The sequence below is a fragment of the Leucoraja erinacea genome, chromosome 3 (assembly GCF_028641065.1).
Source record: "Leucoraja erinacea ecotype New England chromosome 3, Leri_hhj_1, whole genome shotgun sequence".
Classification (NCBI taxonomy): Eukaryota; Metazoa; Chordata; class Chondrichthyes; order Rajiformes; family Rajidae; genus Leucoraja; species Leucoraja erinaceus.
In genome coordinates, this window is record NC_073379.1 from 29,814,795 (window position 1) to 29,833,506 (window position 18,712).

The window sequence follows — 18,712 nt, forward strand, 5'->3', positions numbered from 1 at the left end:
AGTGGCACAGCCAGAGCCCAGACTTGAACCCAATCGAACATCTCTGGACCTGAAAATAGCTGTGTATCAACACTCCCCATCCAACCTGACAGAGCTTCAGAGAAGAATGGGAGAAATTACCCAAATACAAGTGTGCCAAGCTTGTAGTGTCATACCCAAGAAGACTTGAGGCTGTAATCGCTGCCAAAGGTGCCTCAACCAAGTACCGAGTAAAGGGTCTGAATACTTATATAAATGTGATATTTCAGTTATTTCTTTTTAATTACTTTGCAAAAATTTCAAAACACCTGTTTTTGCTTTTTTATTATGGGGTATTGTGTGTAGATTTTAGAATAAGGCTGTAACGTAACAAAATGTGTAAAAAGTAAAGGGGTCTGAATACTTTCTGAGTGCACTGTATCACTTGGCAGCCTTTGCCCAACCCTTGCATCTCTTTTCCTGCTATTCCCCTCTACTCCCTCAGTCTGAAAAAGGATCCTGACTCAAAACATCATTTGTTCATCCCATCCAAAGATGCTGCCTGACCAGCTGTGTTCCTCCAGCACTTTTATTTCCTTCTATATCTTGCTTATTTAAGTGTCTACCTATGCTTTGTGAATATAGTAATCATATCTGAATCCTACTCCTCCTCTGGCAGTTTGTTCCAGATATCAACCAATCTATACATAAAGAATCTTACCTTTAAGACCCACTTTAAAACTCCTTTGTCTCATGCAAAACCTATGACCTTTTATTATTATATATCCCTACCATGGAGAAAATATTTTGTATGTGTAGACTATATGCTCCCACAATTTTAATTTAGATTAGTTTTAGAGATACATCATGGAAACAGGCCTTTCTATCCACCAAGTCCGCGTCGACCAACAATCACCCTACATTACTTCTATCCTACACACTAGGGACAATTTACCTAAAACTAGCCCGACTTTGCAATGTGCGAGGAAACGGATGTACTGAGAAACGGAAGTACCACATAGTCATGGAGAGAATGTACAACTGTACAGACAGCATCCAAGGTCAAGATCGAATCCAGTCTCTGGCACTGTAAGATGACAACTCTTACAATTTTAAATACTTATATCAGGTCACCCCTCAGCCTCCTTCGCTCCAGTGAAAACATGGCCAGGCTATCTGATATCTTGTCATAACTAAAGTCCTTCAATCCAGACAACATCCTGGTAAATCTCCTCAGCACTCTTTCCAGCGCATAACTGCACATATAACTTCAAGTGTGGCTTATCCACACTTAGCATGGCTAGATATGGAGAGATTGTCCCATGAGGAAAGATTAAACAGGTTAGGACTCGACTCACTGGATTTTCAAAAAATGAGGTGGCAACCTTATTGATACAGATAAGATTCTTCGTGAGGTGCTAGAGAGGACACTGAGAGGATGTTTTCTCATGAGAGAGTCTTAAACCAGAGGGAATTATCTGAGAATAAGAGCAGCCATTTAAGACAGATGGAGATTAGTTTAATTTTTCAGAGGGTTGTAAGTCTTTGGGACTCCTCGCAACTGGGAGTCATGGGTGCAGAGATCTTCGGATATTTTTAAGGCTAAGATAGGTGGATTTCTAACCAGTAAGCGGATCATACTGAACATAAATAGTTCATGAATGTGAAACAGAAGAATGTTGGATTGGCCATGACTCTATTGAGTGGCTGAACAGTCTATGCCTGTTCCTACTTATGGTGTTAAAGCCCCACCAATGTTCAGAGCAAACTGGCCAGTGGTCATCTGGCTAATGCTGCACGTTTGAGCCACTTTGTATTTCTTCACCAATTTCCATGAAAATAAATATAGCAGTGGATCACATATAACAGGCCAAGAACAATCAGGGACTAATCACTCAACTTTCTGGTGCAGGAGCCTCAGCGCTGGAAGCATAAAATCATCAAATTCACTCCAGGTGCTGAAACAGTTTCCAATCCAAGTTCATCCACATTTTAGGCAATTCATATTAAATCGGTTGCATCCAAGCTTGGTTCCAGTGGGCATTTGGAACCAATCCACAAGGAAAGCCTTGTGATCTCTTGGAGGTTGAATTGGAAGGCTATTGCTTATTCAAATATAAAACCAATGTTTTTTTCTCTTCTTTGAAGCTCATTATTCTAATGAGCGTATCTGAAATATAAACCTGTAGTTTTTGATGGAAACTCCTCTTAGCAGACCAACTGCTGGTTTTGGGAAGTGCAGCATGTTGTGTCTGGACTGAGATTGGGCTGCAATTATTCTCAAACATCAATGCTGCTCATGATTCATTGATAATTGCAAGAGACAGAAGCATCATTAAGACGATGCTCTGGAAACAAGTGTGAAAAGCAGCCAACAGAAAGGTGATATTCGTTACCTTTGTGTTTCCTTACATACCAATAAAAATAAGCAACCTCATTACAATACAATACAATACAATTTATTGTCATTAGAGCCTCAAATTCCGTTTCCACAGCCATACAAACAAAGACAATTTCCTACAGACATACACACAATTTAATTCACACAAACATCCATCACTGTGAACCCACTGTGATGGAAGGAAAAGTCTTTTCTCTCCCCTGTTCTCCATTTCTCTCCCGATGTCCAAGCCCCAGGTGGGCGATGATAAGTCCCACGGCCATTTTAGGCCGTGCCGGGCGATTTATGGCCCCGCTCCCGGTCTAAAAGTCACAATGTTGGAGCCCCGGGCGGGCGCTGTAATGTCCCACGGCCATGAAGCCGCGCCGGGCGATGTACGGCTCCGCTCCGGGTCATTCCAACCCCGCGACACGGGCTGGAGAAGTCGTGTTGCATGAGCTCCGGGAAGCGGTCTCTCCACCCAGACCCGCGAGCTCCCGATGTCCCAGTCCACTGGACCTGCGGCTGCATTGCTGGAGCCTTCGAGCCCCAGGAGTCGAGTCGCAGCAGCGAGTCACCACCGCTCCCCACGCTCCGAGGCCGGCCAGCCCCACGATGGTGAGTAGTCCGCAGCTCCGCAGTCTCCCGAGCACTTGGGTCGTTCAGGTTGGAGGCCGCTCCACGGTGCTAGGCCCCAACGACAACGGAGACCCGACAGGGAAAAGGTCGGGTCTCCCGGACAGGGAAGAGATTTTAAACAATTTCCCCCTCCCGCCCCCCAAATATACACATTTAAAACTGGTATTAAAAAAAACCAACACTACATTTAACTAGACAAAAAATTTTAAAAAAGACAGACAGGCTGTAGGGGCCGCTGCAACTGGTGAGTCGCGCCACCAACATATCAGCAGATCCATGCCACCCTCAAATCATGCTGGCATTTCTTACAGCTCCTATTAGAAGAAAGGCTACTGAGGAATAATTTTGGAACTTTTCAGCTGATCCACAAGTTACGAATGTTGCAATTTTTCACCACCTTTGTTTTGCAGCAGTTAATGAGAGCTGCTGCTTCTTTTTACCCATCTACAATATGCATCATTAAATCAAGTATCAATATATTATCACATGAAGCAGTGACATTGTCAAACAGCCATCACACATGTGTGTTGAAGTGGGGCATTTCAGGAGGAGCTTTCAAAGTGTTACCTGGCTAAAACCTGGTTACCAAAGGTGGGAATGTAGAGGCAAATGTGAGGGAAGTCTGAGGATGAGGATCAGAGCAAAGAGGAAAACTCCTAATGAAGGAGAGTAGGAAATAGAGGGCAGGCAGGGAAAGAGGCAAAGCCACGGAAGTGTACAGATACAATGATGAGCCTGAAGAATGATGTGTTGTGGAGCAAGAGTACAATAAGTTTCAGTGAGGAGAAGGAAGCTGGAGAAATTGTTGTGGGATTAATTGAGTTAACTTGTTGCTGCTGTTAATAAAGCATTGTCTTCAAGTGATTATCTATCAATGTTTTTGAAGGAACTGCAGATGCTGGAGAATCGAAGGTACACAATAAAGCTGGAGAAACTCAGCGGGTGCAGCAGCATCTATGGAGCGAAGGAAATAGGCAACGTTTCGGGCCGAAACGTTGCCTATTTCCTTCGCTCCATAGATGCTGCTGCACCCGCTGAGTTTCTCCAGCTTTTTTGTGTACCTTCGATTATCTATCAATGTTGCACAACAGATTTGTCATTGGATAATTAACAGATCCCATGGTGCAATCAAATATTTTCTTTGTGTGCTTAATTATTGCCTTTGGAAGATAAGATATTGCTATTGGTTGATTATATATTGCCACTATCATGTAATGGCAAAGGCAAAATGTTATCAGCTCTTTATTTTCACCACTGTCCAATCAGTGCAGATGCAGAGAAGTAATTGCATGATTGCATCTTGAAGTTTCAAATCTTACAGTTCCTGGTCTATTAAGAAAGAAAAAATAATTTTCTTCAGTGAACACTTGAAGCCAATCCGATCAGACAACCCTAGTACATTAAACAGCGTTTGACAGGAGACTAAGACCTTGTCTGAACATATGGCTTCCTCCTCTCTTTCTCAACCCCCCAGTTCATTTATTTGTTTGGTTTACAGAGAAACTCCCTGTGGAAGCAAAGCTGCCGTGGTACAAACAGGCACAGGAGCTGGAGGAATTGCTGGTTGTTTCCGAGGAGCCTTCGTGAGTGTGCTGGAATTTTATTTCTCTTCGGCAGAAACCATCAAAGTCAATAAGATTGAGGTTGTTAAGTCAGTTCTAATACTGCCTGCCACACAGATCATGCACTGATGGCCTGATGTGTGTATACAGCCCTGGTCATACAGGAAAGGAGAGTCACATTACATCTACCAAGAGTGGGTTTGCTTTTCATGTTAGCTATTTCCCCTTCAGCAGTGGCTGTACACATTACCAATTAGCTGTCTGTCTGAATCAGCCAACTAACACAGCCTGACAATCCCATCTGACCCCTCAAGATCCACTGCTGACGTTTACGCTTTAGCTTCTGGAGGCAGAGATTGTTCGCTGAATGCCATTTACTTTCCGGTACATTGCCTGGGCATGTTTTGTACCTGTCTGTGCCTCATAGTCACTGTCAGCAGATGTTTCAGTAGTTTTATCCATTCATTGCTCAGAATCTGGCCATCACTTGGAAGGCCAGCATTATTGTCCATCCCGAAATGCCCTTGAGAAAGTCGCGGTGAGCCACCTTCTTAAAGCGCAGCACTCCTTTAGGTGCGAACACCCCTCTCTGCTGTTATGGAGGGGCTTCCGAGATTTAATCCCAGTAAGGATGAAGGACCAGTATTATATTTCCAAATCAGAACAACACTTAACTTGGAGGAGAACCTGCAGTTTGTAGGTGTTCTTAGTGTCAAAAACATCCTCTCTGGTCCATTGTGTTCTGTCTTCCTCTGGTATGTGATGAATCACCAATCCCAGCTAGACGGCTCAACCCTTATACCTGACTGACCAACTTCCAAGTATCAGTCTGCTTCATGTTTTGGGCAATCTGTTGGCCTAAGGGGAACATTGGGTTTGGGTCTGCTTAGGATTGGAGGAATCAAAGGTGGAAGCACAGGAGTGGGGGAGCAGGGGTGAAGTTGGGCCTAGTCCACTGTTAAGGATTTGACTCTCATGAACAAGACACACTGGCTCAATATAACACCTGATGAGAAAGATGGATAGGGATGGCAGGGTTTATGCTGCTGGGGATATGAGTTCAGCAGTGATCCAGCCTGCAAGAAGGACTTGGAAAACAAAAACACCCACAAATTGGGCTCAGGGGTCGATGGTGAATCTGGGCTCGGGGAGAGAGGTGCAGATTGAAGAAAGGCAGTGTGGGGAGTGGTAAAGGTGGGAGGGGAAAGTGGAAGCTGGTAAGGTTGGGGGGGGGAGGTTGGTCAGAGACCGATGCTCTGTCTGTACTCTTTGAAATGACCATGTTATATTAACTCAGTCCACACACCAGTCAGATTGTTCATACTCCCAGCCTCTATGTCAAGTTGCCAGAGAGTCTGTTTCCTGTTGAGATATTTTCACTTGGAGATGAGGTGGAGCAGGCTGGGTCTGGGGCAGCTGCTCCATTTCTTTTATTTTTTGTGCTCTTGTGGTGGTTATTCTCAACTCCAAATGTCCCATGTCAGCTGTAGTCTATGCTGCAGTCCAGACAGATTGAGGAGAATTGTTCCTGTTACATTTCTGTTACATGTCCCTGTAAAAGTTGAGCATGGCTTCCTATACCCTCAGTGAGAGGCCTTGTTCAGGGGAAAGGCGATTACTATCCACATCATTTGGAAACCCTCGGACTACCTTTGATCGGACCTTACTGGTTTTACCTTGCACTAAACATTATTCCCTTATCATGTATCTGTACACTGTGAATGGCTCGATTGTAAACATGTGTTGTCTTTCCACTTACTGGTTAACACGCAACAAAAGCTTTTCACTGTACCTCGGTACACATGACAATACATGAAACTAAACTACACAAGTTTGAAATTGGTTATTATCCCTCTCCAGAATGAAACATTATGCCATGAAACAATTGTCATAAAAATCCTCTCAGGGGAGTATGCCTGTGTTGAGGATACATTCCTCATGACGAATTTTTTCCCTACCCTTGATCCTTTGTACATATCTGACCAACCCCCACTCCACCCCACCCCTAATTTAATGATGGATGTATCAAAATGTTTGTCCTGAAAATATGTACATCTCCTAAATGAGGTTACATGCCAGATCCAGCCCACACCACAATCACAATTCTGTTCAAATGAAGAGTCCTGCTCCGGACCGCTTGGTCTACATTACGGCCAAAATTGTAGAATGTATATGTTTTACTCATTGCCTACCATTGGGGAAAATTTGCAAAAGATTATCTGACTTCATTATGTTACCTTGAAAACAAGTCCTTGTATTAAAGGATCTGGATTTGTGTTTTTAAAACCAGTTACTGCATTGTTAGCCTGCCCTAAATGTAAATTCCTTCCCATTCCCTGTTTTTGATTTGGCATTTTATATTAACTTCTTGTTTTACGTGGGTTTATGTTCCCTCTTTTAGCCGCAGCACACATCATTTCCCAATTAGGGGGCTGAGAGCATTAGCATGGCTGCCAGGCACTGCCTGTTTCACTCAAACCTCCAGCACTTGCAACAGCACATTCCTTATTGAACCATAACCATTGGGCAGGTGGCAGGCACTCACTTCCTGTTGTGATTTAATCCATTTCACCTTGGAGCACTCTTCCAAGAGTCCTGTGCCACTCGACTCGCTTTCATAACAAGGCTTCTGTCCTCTGAGTGGCACTTGGCTAACGTGTATGGAGACGCATCCACTGAAGGAATCGCTCTTCACTTTCTGACCCGACAGAACGCTGTGCTTTACCACACACCCACATCTACAAGAGTCATTCTATTCTTCAGGAGTAATTTCTTATGGTTATTTTATTGACTAAGCAATTTGAGCATTTTTGCTCGGTTACAGTTTTGGCATCAGCAACAGAGCCACGCCAGGCTTCTGTGTTTAAAACATTAGACCAATGTTTAAATCTGGAGGCCATATGTGGGATCTCATTAGCTTTTAAATGCTAGTGAAACAAAAAGATCTTCCTTGATATAGTTGCAATTAACACCGAGGGTGACACGTTGGCTCAGCGGTAGAGTTGCTGCCTTACAGCATCAGAGACCCGGGTTCAATCCTGACTATGGGTGCTGTCTATATGGAGTTTATGCGTTCTCCCTGTGACTGTGTGGGTTTTCTCTGAGTGCTCAGGTTCCAAAGACCTACAGGTCTGTGGGTTAATTGGCTTTGTTAAAAAAGGTTATAAATTGCCCCTAGTGCTAGCGTACGGGAATCACTGTTTCTGCGCTGTATCTCTAAACTAAACTAAAAAAACAGCACTTTAAGTGGTAATCATCCCTCTATAATTTTTTGCATTTACATGTGTGTGTTACAATTTTGCTGCCATTAACATTGTTTAGTAACAATAATGAGCATGCGAGTAGCAACAAGAGTGGGGAGTGGATATAAACTACTTCTACGCAAGAGTGATTTGTGAAACTACAAAAGTTCAACAAAATTATGAAGTAACAAATTAGTCTCAATAAATGTTCATAGCAACAATTTGTAATTATTTGCAAAATTATTTTAATTTTGATTTCAACCAATTTAATTGGAAAACTGCGGAAGTGGTTGAACTGACCCAATTAAAAAATGGTCTCCACATCCTGACATTTCCTTCATCTCTCCCATCACACACACTGCGTCACCATACACTCACTGCGTCAATTTCTCTCCTCCCTTTTCTTTGCCTTCGTACATTTAGATCAGGTCAAGAATAATTTCCAGCAGTGTAATAGACAACCTATAAGGTGATGTCTCAACTCCATAAGGTGGTATCCCTCTTGATCAGTATAAGAGGCATTATCGCTCCTTGAGTCATGTAAACCAGGCCAGGGCCTGGAGACCTGCCATAATACGGAGTACAGTGGAGTGCAGGAGTGTAAAGGCTGCAGCAAACAACCCCAATCCTCACAGTTAAACAGGCCTCTGGGATGACTGTATATACCCCATTCCCAGCCTGGAAACTGTTCTGAAACAATACCATCTTATCTCTAAAAATCTGCTGCTGGAGAGAGGGGGTGGCCAGATGCTGGTGGGTCTTTTTGTGCAAGTATGCATCTGTGTCAGCCATGTGCCTGTGTGTGGGGGGCTGTGGGGGAACGAGGCTGTATGGGTGTGGATGTGCAGGAGCTAAGAGGGTCAATTTGTTGGGGATTGGAGGGGTGGGCAAAACTAGATGTGGGTGGTATTGGTTAAATGTACACCCTCTGCCTGGCAAGAAAGTGACAATGTAATATGGCTGGCTCTCTTTTGTGCTTCCAGTGTCTTGTGATTTTATTTTTTCTATCAATGTGAAGATAGCCATGAAATGTTCTGAAATGTGCTCTCCTTTCACTCAAATGCTTTGTATTAGTTTCCAAGAAGCCTAATGGATATTGTTTCCATAGTTTCCTGTTTCATTTCATGCTGTGTAATGGAGCATATTCTTGGCTCCCAATGCCTGCTTTACACAGAGTGCAAATTGTAATGATTAAGAGTCTTTTGAGAATTTGATACCAATGTTAATGTCACTGATCAAACCCCAGAACCATTAGAAGTAATTTTCTGTATTCAGATCAGAATACGGATGTTAAAGTCCAATCAAAAATACATCCTAAAAGTATACCTGGTTGAGTTAAGTTCTTTAAAAACTATTTCAGGACATTGATATAGCTTTTACTAGTCAGCAAATGTATAATTAATAAATTCTTATCACTTCCTTCACCACATACGTGTATCATGACAGAATTAAGGCCTTTCTCATTTCCAGCACACACGCAGACAAGTGAGTATACATACACACACACAAACAAAAGGAATTTCACACCCATGAATCTGCAGTAGATTGCAGTGCAGTGAAACTCCACTTTCAATGGCTAGTGCTCCGTTGTTTCTCAATGTCCGGAGTACTGGTCGATTTGAGCATGAATTAATGAGAAGATATTCATTGTGTTCACATCATAAGTGTAGTGGTCTTGTTCTGATGTCGGAGAACGTATGTCCACAGTATCAACCTTCTATGCAGTATGAGCTGCAATAGGCACAGTGGGCATTGACAATTGCTGGAATGTGAGTTGAACAAACACATGTCCTGGAGTTGGGTCTCAGAATTGCTGTAATTGTTTTGTGGTCATACTTTGTTACTGCTCACTCTGAGGCAGATTGTCAATGGAAACCAGAGCAGAAAAATATATTGCCCTCAGCGGCTTCTTAAATAAGTTTGAACTGCTTCCAGTCTGGCTTTGTAACTGCACTTCTACAGAGTTAGCAGAACTGGAGTCAGTTCACAGGCTGAAGTGTGGGTGAAGTTTTTCACTGGATAATGAGGTTTCCTTAACCCACCCCAGATATTGAATAGATGCTCTAAAAAGTTGCATTCATTAAAGAATATAAAAGTTTTAGTGGATTTCTATGAATTTGATCTTTAAAAAATGATATGAAAAGCAGTAACACAAAATCAGGACTTGTCCTAAATCAGATAGCTTTCACAAAGTGGAAAGACCTTTCAGCACACGTCTTTGACACCAGAGGTAGGAATGTTGAGGCTGGAAGGTACTGATCAGAATGGGCCAGGGATGTTGGCTAATCATGTCAGAGGTCATTGCTTGGGGAAGGGCGGGAGTGCATTGGTCAGACAAGGGCTGGAGGACATTGGTTCGAGTGGGGTCTCAGGGAATTGATTGGACAAGAGCCAGAGGAAGTTGTCCGGCTGGTGTCAGACGGCATTATTTTCTCACACAGTATCTACCTTCCATTCCATCAGCCTGCTGAGAGTAACTACATGGTGAGGTGATACTGAGCAGTAGGAGCTCCAGGTCAGTTGTCAGCTCTCCCTTGTGATAGAAACTGATGATTCATTTAGATTCTGTGGTTGAGTCATGCCCTCACTCTCATCTGGTACCCAGGATATTTGGTCATCCATCATCCCCATGGCATTGCTTCTTTGTAAAGCTGCAGAATGACTCACTTCATTAGTTGACCACCATCCCATTTCCCCTTGGATTAGAAGGATTAGTCAGTGCCCTTCATTGTCCATTCTGCCACAGGGGCACAGATAGGCTGATGTATCTCCACAGTGAAAAAGGACAAGGTTAGGATGAATGATTTATTGGGGATGTTCAGGAAAAAGGACCAAAAATAATTGTAATTATGGAGTTTCTGTCACCAATCAGTATCCCAGAGTTTAATATACCTGATCTTGAAGACATAGCAATGGAGAGGAACATGATGTGGTCTGTCTCTTTACCTCCCCCCTCGACCTGTCCCTTTACCTCCCCCCTCGACTGCATCCAAGGACCCCACAACAGTATTTCCAAGTGAGACAGAGGTTCACTTGCACCTCCTCCAACCTCATCTACTGTATCCGCTGTTCCAGGTGTCAACTCCTGTACATCAGCGAGACCAAGCGCAGGCTCGGCAATCGTTTCGATGAACACCTCCGATCAGCCCGCCTTAACCTACCTGATCTACCGGTTGCTTAGCACTTTAACTCCCCCTCTCATTCCCAATCTGACCTTTCTGTCCTGGGCCTCCGCTGTTGTTAGAGTGAAGCCCATCGCAAATTGGAGGGACAGCACCTCGTATATTGCTTGGGTAGCTTACACCTCAGCGATATGAACATTGACCTCTCTAACTTCAAGTAGTTCTTGCTTTCCCTCTCTCTCCATCCCCTCTCCCTTCCCATTCTCCCACCAGTCTTACTGTCTCCGACTACATTCTATCTCTATCCCGTCCACTCCCCAGACATCAGTCTGAAGAAGGGTCTCAACCCGAAATGTCATCCATTCCTTCTCTCTAGAGATGCTACCTGTCCCGTTGAGTTACTCCAGCACTTTGTGTCTACCTTCGAGAGGGAGATGATGGTCTTCCATTGTGGTGTAGTAATATTTTGATAACAGGTAATTATCCAAGTTAAAAACTTTGGATGTACTATGCATTTCATGTGGTCAACCAGATATCAAAAATGTACTGGGTAGGCATCAGTTGTATGACAGTTGGATTGAGAACGTGTTCTAGACCGGAGACTTGGGGAGGTAGTGACACCAAGGATTCAGCCAGATAGTTGGGTGATCACAATGATGAGCAGACATGCAGTTAAGGAGGCCCGTGAGACTAATCCCTTTTCTAACTGGCCTACCGCTTTGGACACTGATGGACAGGATGGCCTCTCAGTAGTTCGCAGCAGCAACCAAATTGGTGGCACCACGACCAGCAGGTTTTCCACACACAGGTCAATAGTTATATGGACCAAGATGCCAGAAGATGTGGTGGAGGCAAGAAGATAGGAAATAGATGGATAAGGGCCTACTGCAGGCAAATTGGATCAACACTATCTATGGCATAGACGAGTTGGGCTGGAGGCCCCATTCTTTAAGTTTTGTTTAGGTTTAGTTTAGTTTAGAATTCAGCAATGGAACCTGGCCCTTTGGCCCACCGGGACCACGTTGACCAGAGATAACTCCATACACTAGCTCAATCCTAGGGATAATTTACTAAAGCAAATTACTGATCTGCACGTCTTTTGAATGTGGGAGGAAACCAGAGCACCCACAGAAAACCCTACGTGGTCATAGGGAGAACATAAAAACTCCATACAAACAGCACCTATAGTCAGGTTCAAACATGGGTCTTTGGCACTGTAAGGCAGCAATACTGCTGCATCACTGTGCTGTATGACTGTATGATTCTATAATGCAGAACCTTATCTGTACACTAAACAAGTGAAAGGTATAATACTCTTTGTTCCATAAAAGATATGTGAAGTGATGATTATTTCTGTGGCTGCCTTCATATTCAATGCCATTTGTGCCCAGGTTTATTCCAGGACCCTGGTCTCCATGCAGCGCAACATGTGGGGTTGGTGCCCAGCTTCGGAAGGTCAAATGCCAGGTTCTGCTGCCCTTCTCACAGTCAGTGGAAGACTTGCCAGATGATGAATGTGAAGGTACCAAACCACAAACCGAACAAGACTGCTACACAGGGCCTTGCAGCAGTGAGGCAGGAGATTATGATCACACAGAGATGGATCGACTGTATGCCAGCCAACAGGATCTGGATGAGTTATATTCCTGGGAATATAGTGGCTTCACGGAGTGCTCAGAGTCATGTGCAGGAGGTGAGAAACTGTCAGTTAAACCTGCTCGACCCACTTATACTAAACAAGGTTGACTATCCATCCTCCAACAAAAATGTGCTGCTGAACATTGGCAGCTGATGATTCCTCAACCATCATAGCCAGTTAGGTCTCCTACCTACGGTTTTAATTTGCCCCAATTGAATGCATGAATTGCTCTTTAGATGCACTTGGAAGTGAATCTTAGATATGAAATAAGAGCTAGTTGTACTTCTTTAAGAACGATATTGCAGTTCCACAGAGTGAACTTTGAAACTTTGGCAGTGAGGTATGTGTACCAGCTTTAGGTAACAGAGTACCACAGTTACTGAGGAGATTATTTGTTATGTTCTATCATTCCTATAGCTTCACCTGAAATCAACAGAAAATATATTTTCCAGATAATTTTTAAATTATTCTAAAAAATTCTAATGCAGAATTTAATAGCAGTAGTTAATTTACAGTTCTTTTGTAATCAAGAAACAATTCTTACATGGTACCTGGCCCTGTTGCAGTTTGTTTGCTCATTATGCTCATCATCAAATTCTTCATCAGTGCATTCCTTGCATTTTGTTTTCTGACTAGTTTGTTGAGAATCTAAAGAACAAGCTTATGAATTAGAAGCAGGGATTGGCACTCCACTCCTTTAGCCTGTTCTGACTAACACTACATGCACATCTACCGGCAGTAACCTTCCACTCCACTTTCCTCATCAAGAATCCATCACCACACAATGCAAAGGATGTGACAATGCTGGAGAGAGTGCAGAGAGATTAACCAGGATGCTGCCTAGATTGCCTAGTTCTGGAGGTACCTTTAAACGGTTGGGCTTGATTTCCCTGGAGTAAAGGAGGCCGAGCGGTAATCTTGTGGAGGGATGTAAAATCATGAGATTAGCAGATAATTAGAATCTTTTCCAGTGATGCAATATCAAAAACACAAAGGTACAAAGTTAAGATGAGAGAAGGGATTTGAGGGGAATATTTTTGCACAGTTGATATCTTGAACTTGCGGAGGTAGTGTAATCAAATGCAAGCACAACATATGGGAAGCATTTTGACAGGCACTTCAATGGGTAATGTACAGAGGGCACAGACCTGATGTGAGTAAAGGGGAATAGTATAAATGGACAATTTGTCATGGATGTGGTTGGGTGGAGGGCCCTTCTGTGCTGTACAACTCCATGATTCCATACTCTCATCCTTAAAATAATTCAACAGCCCTCTGAACAGGAGAATTCCAACCATTCACAGCTCTCTGGGAGATAAATGCGTAATTTCTGTCTTAAATGGGCAAGCTTTTATTTTTTTAAATTTTAAACAGTGGCCCTTAGTTCTAGATTCTCTCACAAGAGGAAGCATTCTCTCCTTATCATGATCCCTCAGGATCTTGTATGTTTCGATTAGATCCCTTCTCACTCTTCTAAATTCCAGCAGCTGAACTCTCCTCATGCCGCAACTCACTCATTAGTAGTCCAGTAAATCTTCTCAGGTCTGTGGTGTTAACACAAGTACATTGTTGTACAAGTTTGTACTTGCAATGTCTCCAGAGCCAGACACTGAAACCAAGTTAGCAAGCTGTGACCTCCAGAACGTACAAATCAGGAGGCATGGGTTATGCACTTGGCCTCCACTTGGGGTTTAGGATCGCTTCAATTACATCACATCGCCAAGACAATTAGAGTTTTTGTCCAGAAAACCACCGATGTTTGTAGTCCCTCTTTACATAGGGAGTGTGCCCGGGATCTTTAGCCTCCCCACGGGTGCAATGTTTACACTAGAAAGTTACGAAATTAAATACCACTGGCCTTTCTCAGAACTGATGTCATCATCCTTGTAAAGGTGCAGTTCTAAGTGATATAAGTAATGCAAAGAATTGTTGTTTTTTTCTCGAGTCTTCGAGGCCCTCGAGTCTTCAGCTGCAGTTGTTCCTTCTTTACTTTGGACTTTAAAGATACAGCATGGAAACAGGGCCTTCGGCCCACCGAGTTCACGCGGACCAGCGATCACCCTGTACACTAGCACTATCCTGCACACTAGGACAATTTACATTTTTATCTAAGCCAATTAACCTAAAAATCTGCACGTCTTTGGAGTGTGGGAGGAAACCGGAGCACCTGGAGAAAACCCATGTGGTCACAGGGAGAAGATACAAATTCCACTCAGCCGGCACCCGTCAGGATCAAACCCGGGTCACTGGCGCTGTAAGGCAGCATCTCCATCACCTGCGCCACTGTGCTGCTGTGTTCCCTTTGAGTTGTTACTTTCCTGTTGTAAAACCCGAGGGCCCGAGGGCCCAAAACCCAAGCTCTGTGCTTCCACAGCCAAGGTCAGACAGGACTGCAGGCGTTGATGTCTGACCACATATGTGGAAGACTACCCGCCACAAAAATACAACGTATATCTTCCTGGTTCTTTCTTGCTCCCATAGTCCAGCCAGGAGATTCTGATCTAGGTAAAAACAAATCGGAAAACATTTTGCTTAGATGGCGATAGCATGAGGTGTGCAAGACTCTTGGAATAAGACAACACTAAGAGATATTTGTTGGTAGTGTGAGAAATAATGTGACAGTACTCAGGTGTTGTGACTGTAATTACCTACAATGTAAAGAAAACATTAAACATCGGGAAAAGATTGAGCTTTAATGAATGTTCAATACTGGGGGAAAACAGGAAAGTATGATGATGGTTGTTGGAAATATCAAGGGCAGCTGGGAAAGGTGGGAGGAGTTAAAGCCCCTGTCCCACTTACGTGTCCTTGGTACGCTAATTACGCGACCTTGTGGTCGCGTTGAGGCGCGACAGTCCCGCAAAGGTCGCACGCGATTTCATGCGTACGCGCAGCCGTCTGGAGCGCGTGACGTCATTTGAAGATTGACACAAAAAAGCTGGAGTAACTTAGTGGGACCGGCAGCATCTCTGGAGAGAAGGAATGCGTGACGTTTCGTGTCAAGACTCTGCTTCAGTCTGAAAGAAGGATCTTGACCCGAAATGTCACCCAGTGCTTCTCTCCAGAGATGCTGCTGGTCCCGCTGAGTTACTCCAGCATTTTGTGTCTATCTTCAATTTTATTGGCCCCGCTCTGGGAGTAGAAGTGGGGGCGGATCCCGGTAGGCGGCGCCTACCATCTCCGGTAGGCGGCGCGACTCTGGTCAGCAGCGGCCTCTGCAGCCTGTCCGCGTTTTTATTATTTTTTGTCTGTGTTTTTATGTAGTTTTTGTTATTTTATGTTGGGGTGTGTGTGTGGGGGGGGTGGGGGTGGGGTGGGAGGGGGGGGGGAAACATTTGAATCTCTCCCTGCACTGGAGACCCGACCTTTTCTCGTCGGGTCTCAGCTGTCGTTGGGGCCGCAACGAGGAGCGGCCTCCAACAGGAAGAAGCCGGGGACTCAGGTGCCGACTCACCTCACCGTCGCGGAGCTGGCCGAGACCGGAGCGGGTGGAGCGGTGGAGGAGCGTTGCCGCTGCCGCTGCTGCTGCTGCTGCTGAGTCGGAGGCTGCTGCGGGTCTGTGGACGGCGGCACCGGGAGCCGCGGCTCCCTGGGGGGAGACCGCTTTTCGGGGCTCCTGCAACGGCGACTTCTCCCGCCCGAGTTGCGGGTCGAAGAGCTCCTGGAGCGGGGCCTACATCACTGCCCCGCGCGGCTTGGAATGCGGGACTTTGCGAGCGCACACCGGGGGCTACAACATCAAGACCCGGTGTGCGACCTCGGACCACCCGGCGTGGCTTTAATGGCCGCGGGACAATCGCCATCGCCAGCCGGGGGCTTTGACTTTGACTCTGACATCGGGGGGGAGAGAGTGCAGTGGAGAGATAAGTTTATTTGGCCTTCCATCACAGCTATGTGATGGATGTTTATGTAAAATGTAATTATGTTGTGTCTGGGGTCTATTTGTGTGTAATGTATGGCTGCAGAAACGGCATTTCATTTGGACCTCCAGGGGTCCAAATGACAATTAAATATACTCTTGACTCTTGACTCTTGGATCCGAATCGCAATGGCCGTGCGCCCCAGGTCGAGTTCGGCGATCGTTTGCCTGCTTCTGCTGCTGTTGGAGGTGAGATGTTGCATCACGCCAGGGTCTTGGGCCTGTCCCACTTTGGCCGTCAGTTATTCAACAGGCCTTTGGCGCGCGAAGATTTTGTTCGCTACAAATATTTCGGAGCCCCGTGCGATGTCGCGCACAACTACACACCCCTCCGCGCTTCTCAGTGGGACCGGCCCCGCGCGGCCATACGACGCACGTGCACCTCAACGCGCCAACGAGGTCGCGTTATTTGCATGCCAAGGACACGTAAGTGGGACAGGCCCATAAATTGCATGGAGATTACCCTGGGCAAAATTCCAAACTCAGACAAGGGCTATTTACGCTAGACCATGTGACCATATGATTGCTTGACAGCAATCAGCCTGATGTCAACTGAGGAAGCTCAGCAGTACCAAGGCCCAAAGAACTGCGATCGGGTAGATGCACAGAGTCTCTTGCCCAGAGTGGGGGAATCGAGGACCAGAGGACATAGGCTCAGGGTGAAGGGGAAAAGATTTAATAGGAATCTAAGGAGTAACTTTTTTACATAAAGGGAGGTCGGTGTATGGAACAAGCTTCCAGAGGAGGTAGTTGAGGCTGGGACTATCCCATTGTTTAAGAAAGAGTTAGACAGGTACTTGGATAAAACAGGTTTGGTGGGATATGGACCAAGTGCAGGCAGGTAGGACAAGTGTAGCTGGGACATGTTGGCTGGTGGGCCGAAGGGCCTGTTTCCCCACTGTATCACTCTATGACTCTACTGGAAATCTGGATGATCTAGAAATGACATGCAGGCAAAGGCAAAAGTAAGCAGAGAAACAGAAACATAGAAAATAGGTGCAAGAGGAGGCCATTCGGCCCTTCGAGCCAGCACCACCATTCATTGTGATCATGGCTGATCGTCCCCTAACAATAACCCGTGCCTACCTTCTCCCCATATCCCTTGACTCCATTAGTCCCTAGAGCTCTATGTAACTCTCTCTTAAAAACATTGAGTGACTTGGCCTCCACTGCCCTCTGTGGCAGGGAATTCCATAAATTCACAACTCTCTTGGTGAAAAAGTTTTTTCTCACCTCAGTCTTAAATGACCTCCCCTTTATTCTAAGACTGTGGTCCCTGGTTCTGGACTCGCCCAACATTGGGAACATTTTTCCTGCATCTAGCTTGTCCAGTCCTTTTATAATTTTATATGTTTCTATAAGATATCCCCTCATCCTTCTAAATTCCAGTGAATACAAGCTTAGTCTTTTCAATCTTTTCTCATATGACAGTCCCGCCATCCCAGGGATCAATCTCGTGAACCTACGCTGCACTGCCTCAATCACAAGGCTGTCCTTCCTCAAATTAGGAGACCAAAACTGTACACAATACTCCAGATGTAGTCTCACCAGAGCCCTATACAACTGCAGAAGAACCTCTTTACACCTATACTGAAATCCTCTTGTTATGAAACCAGTTGAGGCTGGCCTATTGCTCCAGTAGAAGAGTGGACAAGGCTATAATTGCCAAATAGCCATATCAGAGTGAAATTTAAACCACGCTTACCCCTCTCAGCAGATCAGGTGACCTACTGAATTTCTCCAGCATTATCTGTTTTTATTTCAGAAGCCCAAACATTGTAGATTTGCAAATTTATGCGGTGGAAGGCAGTTTAGGACCTTTGAAAGGCAAAATCCCGCAGTTCAGTACCACAAATGCAAAAAGACCATAAGAACATCAGTATTCATTTTTAAACTGTTCTAAGCTGCCAATGAGCATAAGGTACTGAATATTCTGCATTATTAATTGAAGTCATGCCCTGCCTCTAACAACACTCACAAATCTGAGATAAATGAGATTGGAACTTGGGCAAGCTAAAAAAGATGAAACCAAATAAAATCCCTGAACTTTAAATAGTATTGATTTCAGAATAGTGTGGAGATTCACGAGGTGCTGGTGCCCATAGTCCTGGACTCATCAGCCACTGGAAGAGTGGAAACAGGCTACAGTGGGGCTCTATTCATAATGAATTGTGGTGCTGACACTGGCAGCTGTAGGTTTGACCCTCGTGTGCAATAATGAATATGACTGTTCACACAAAACCCTGGTGGG

The 18,712-nt window shown here is 44.7% G+C and overlaps 1 protein-coding gene across 2 annotated transcripts in view; it reads left to right on the forward strand.

The window, feature by feature from the left end:
• The window catches only part of LOC129695430 (ADAMTS-like protein 1), a 368,144-nt gene that overhangs the window by 326,442 nt on the left and 22,990 nt on the right, over nt 1–18,712 (forward strand). Inside the window, exons 14-15 of one of the 2 annotated variants that reach the window (XM_055632373.1) lie at nt 4,476–4,560; nt 12,295–12,596. In XM_055632373.1, the coding sequence (XP_055488348.1) occupies nt 4,476–4,560; nt 12,295–12,596 (387 nt within the window). Of the gene's footprint in view, nt 1–4,475; nt 4,565–12,294; nt 12,597–18,712 lie in introns of those variants that run through there. The other variant, XM_055632374.1, reaches the window with a different exon arrangement.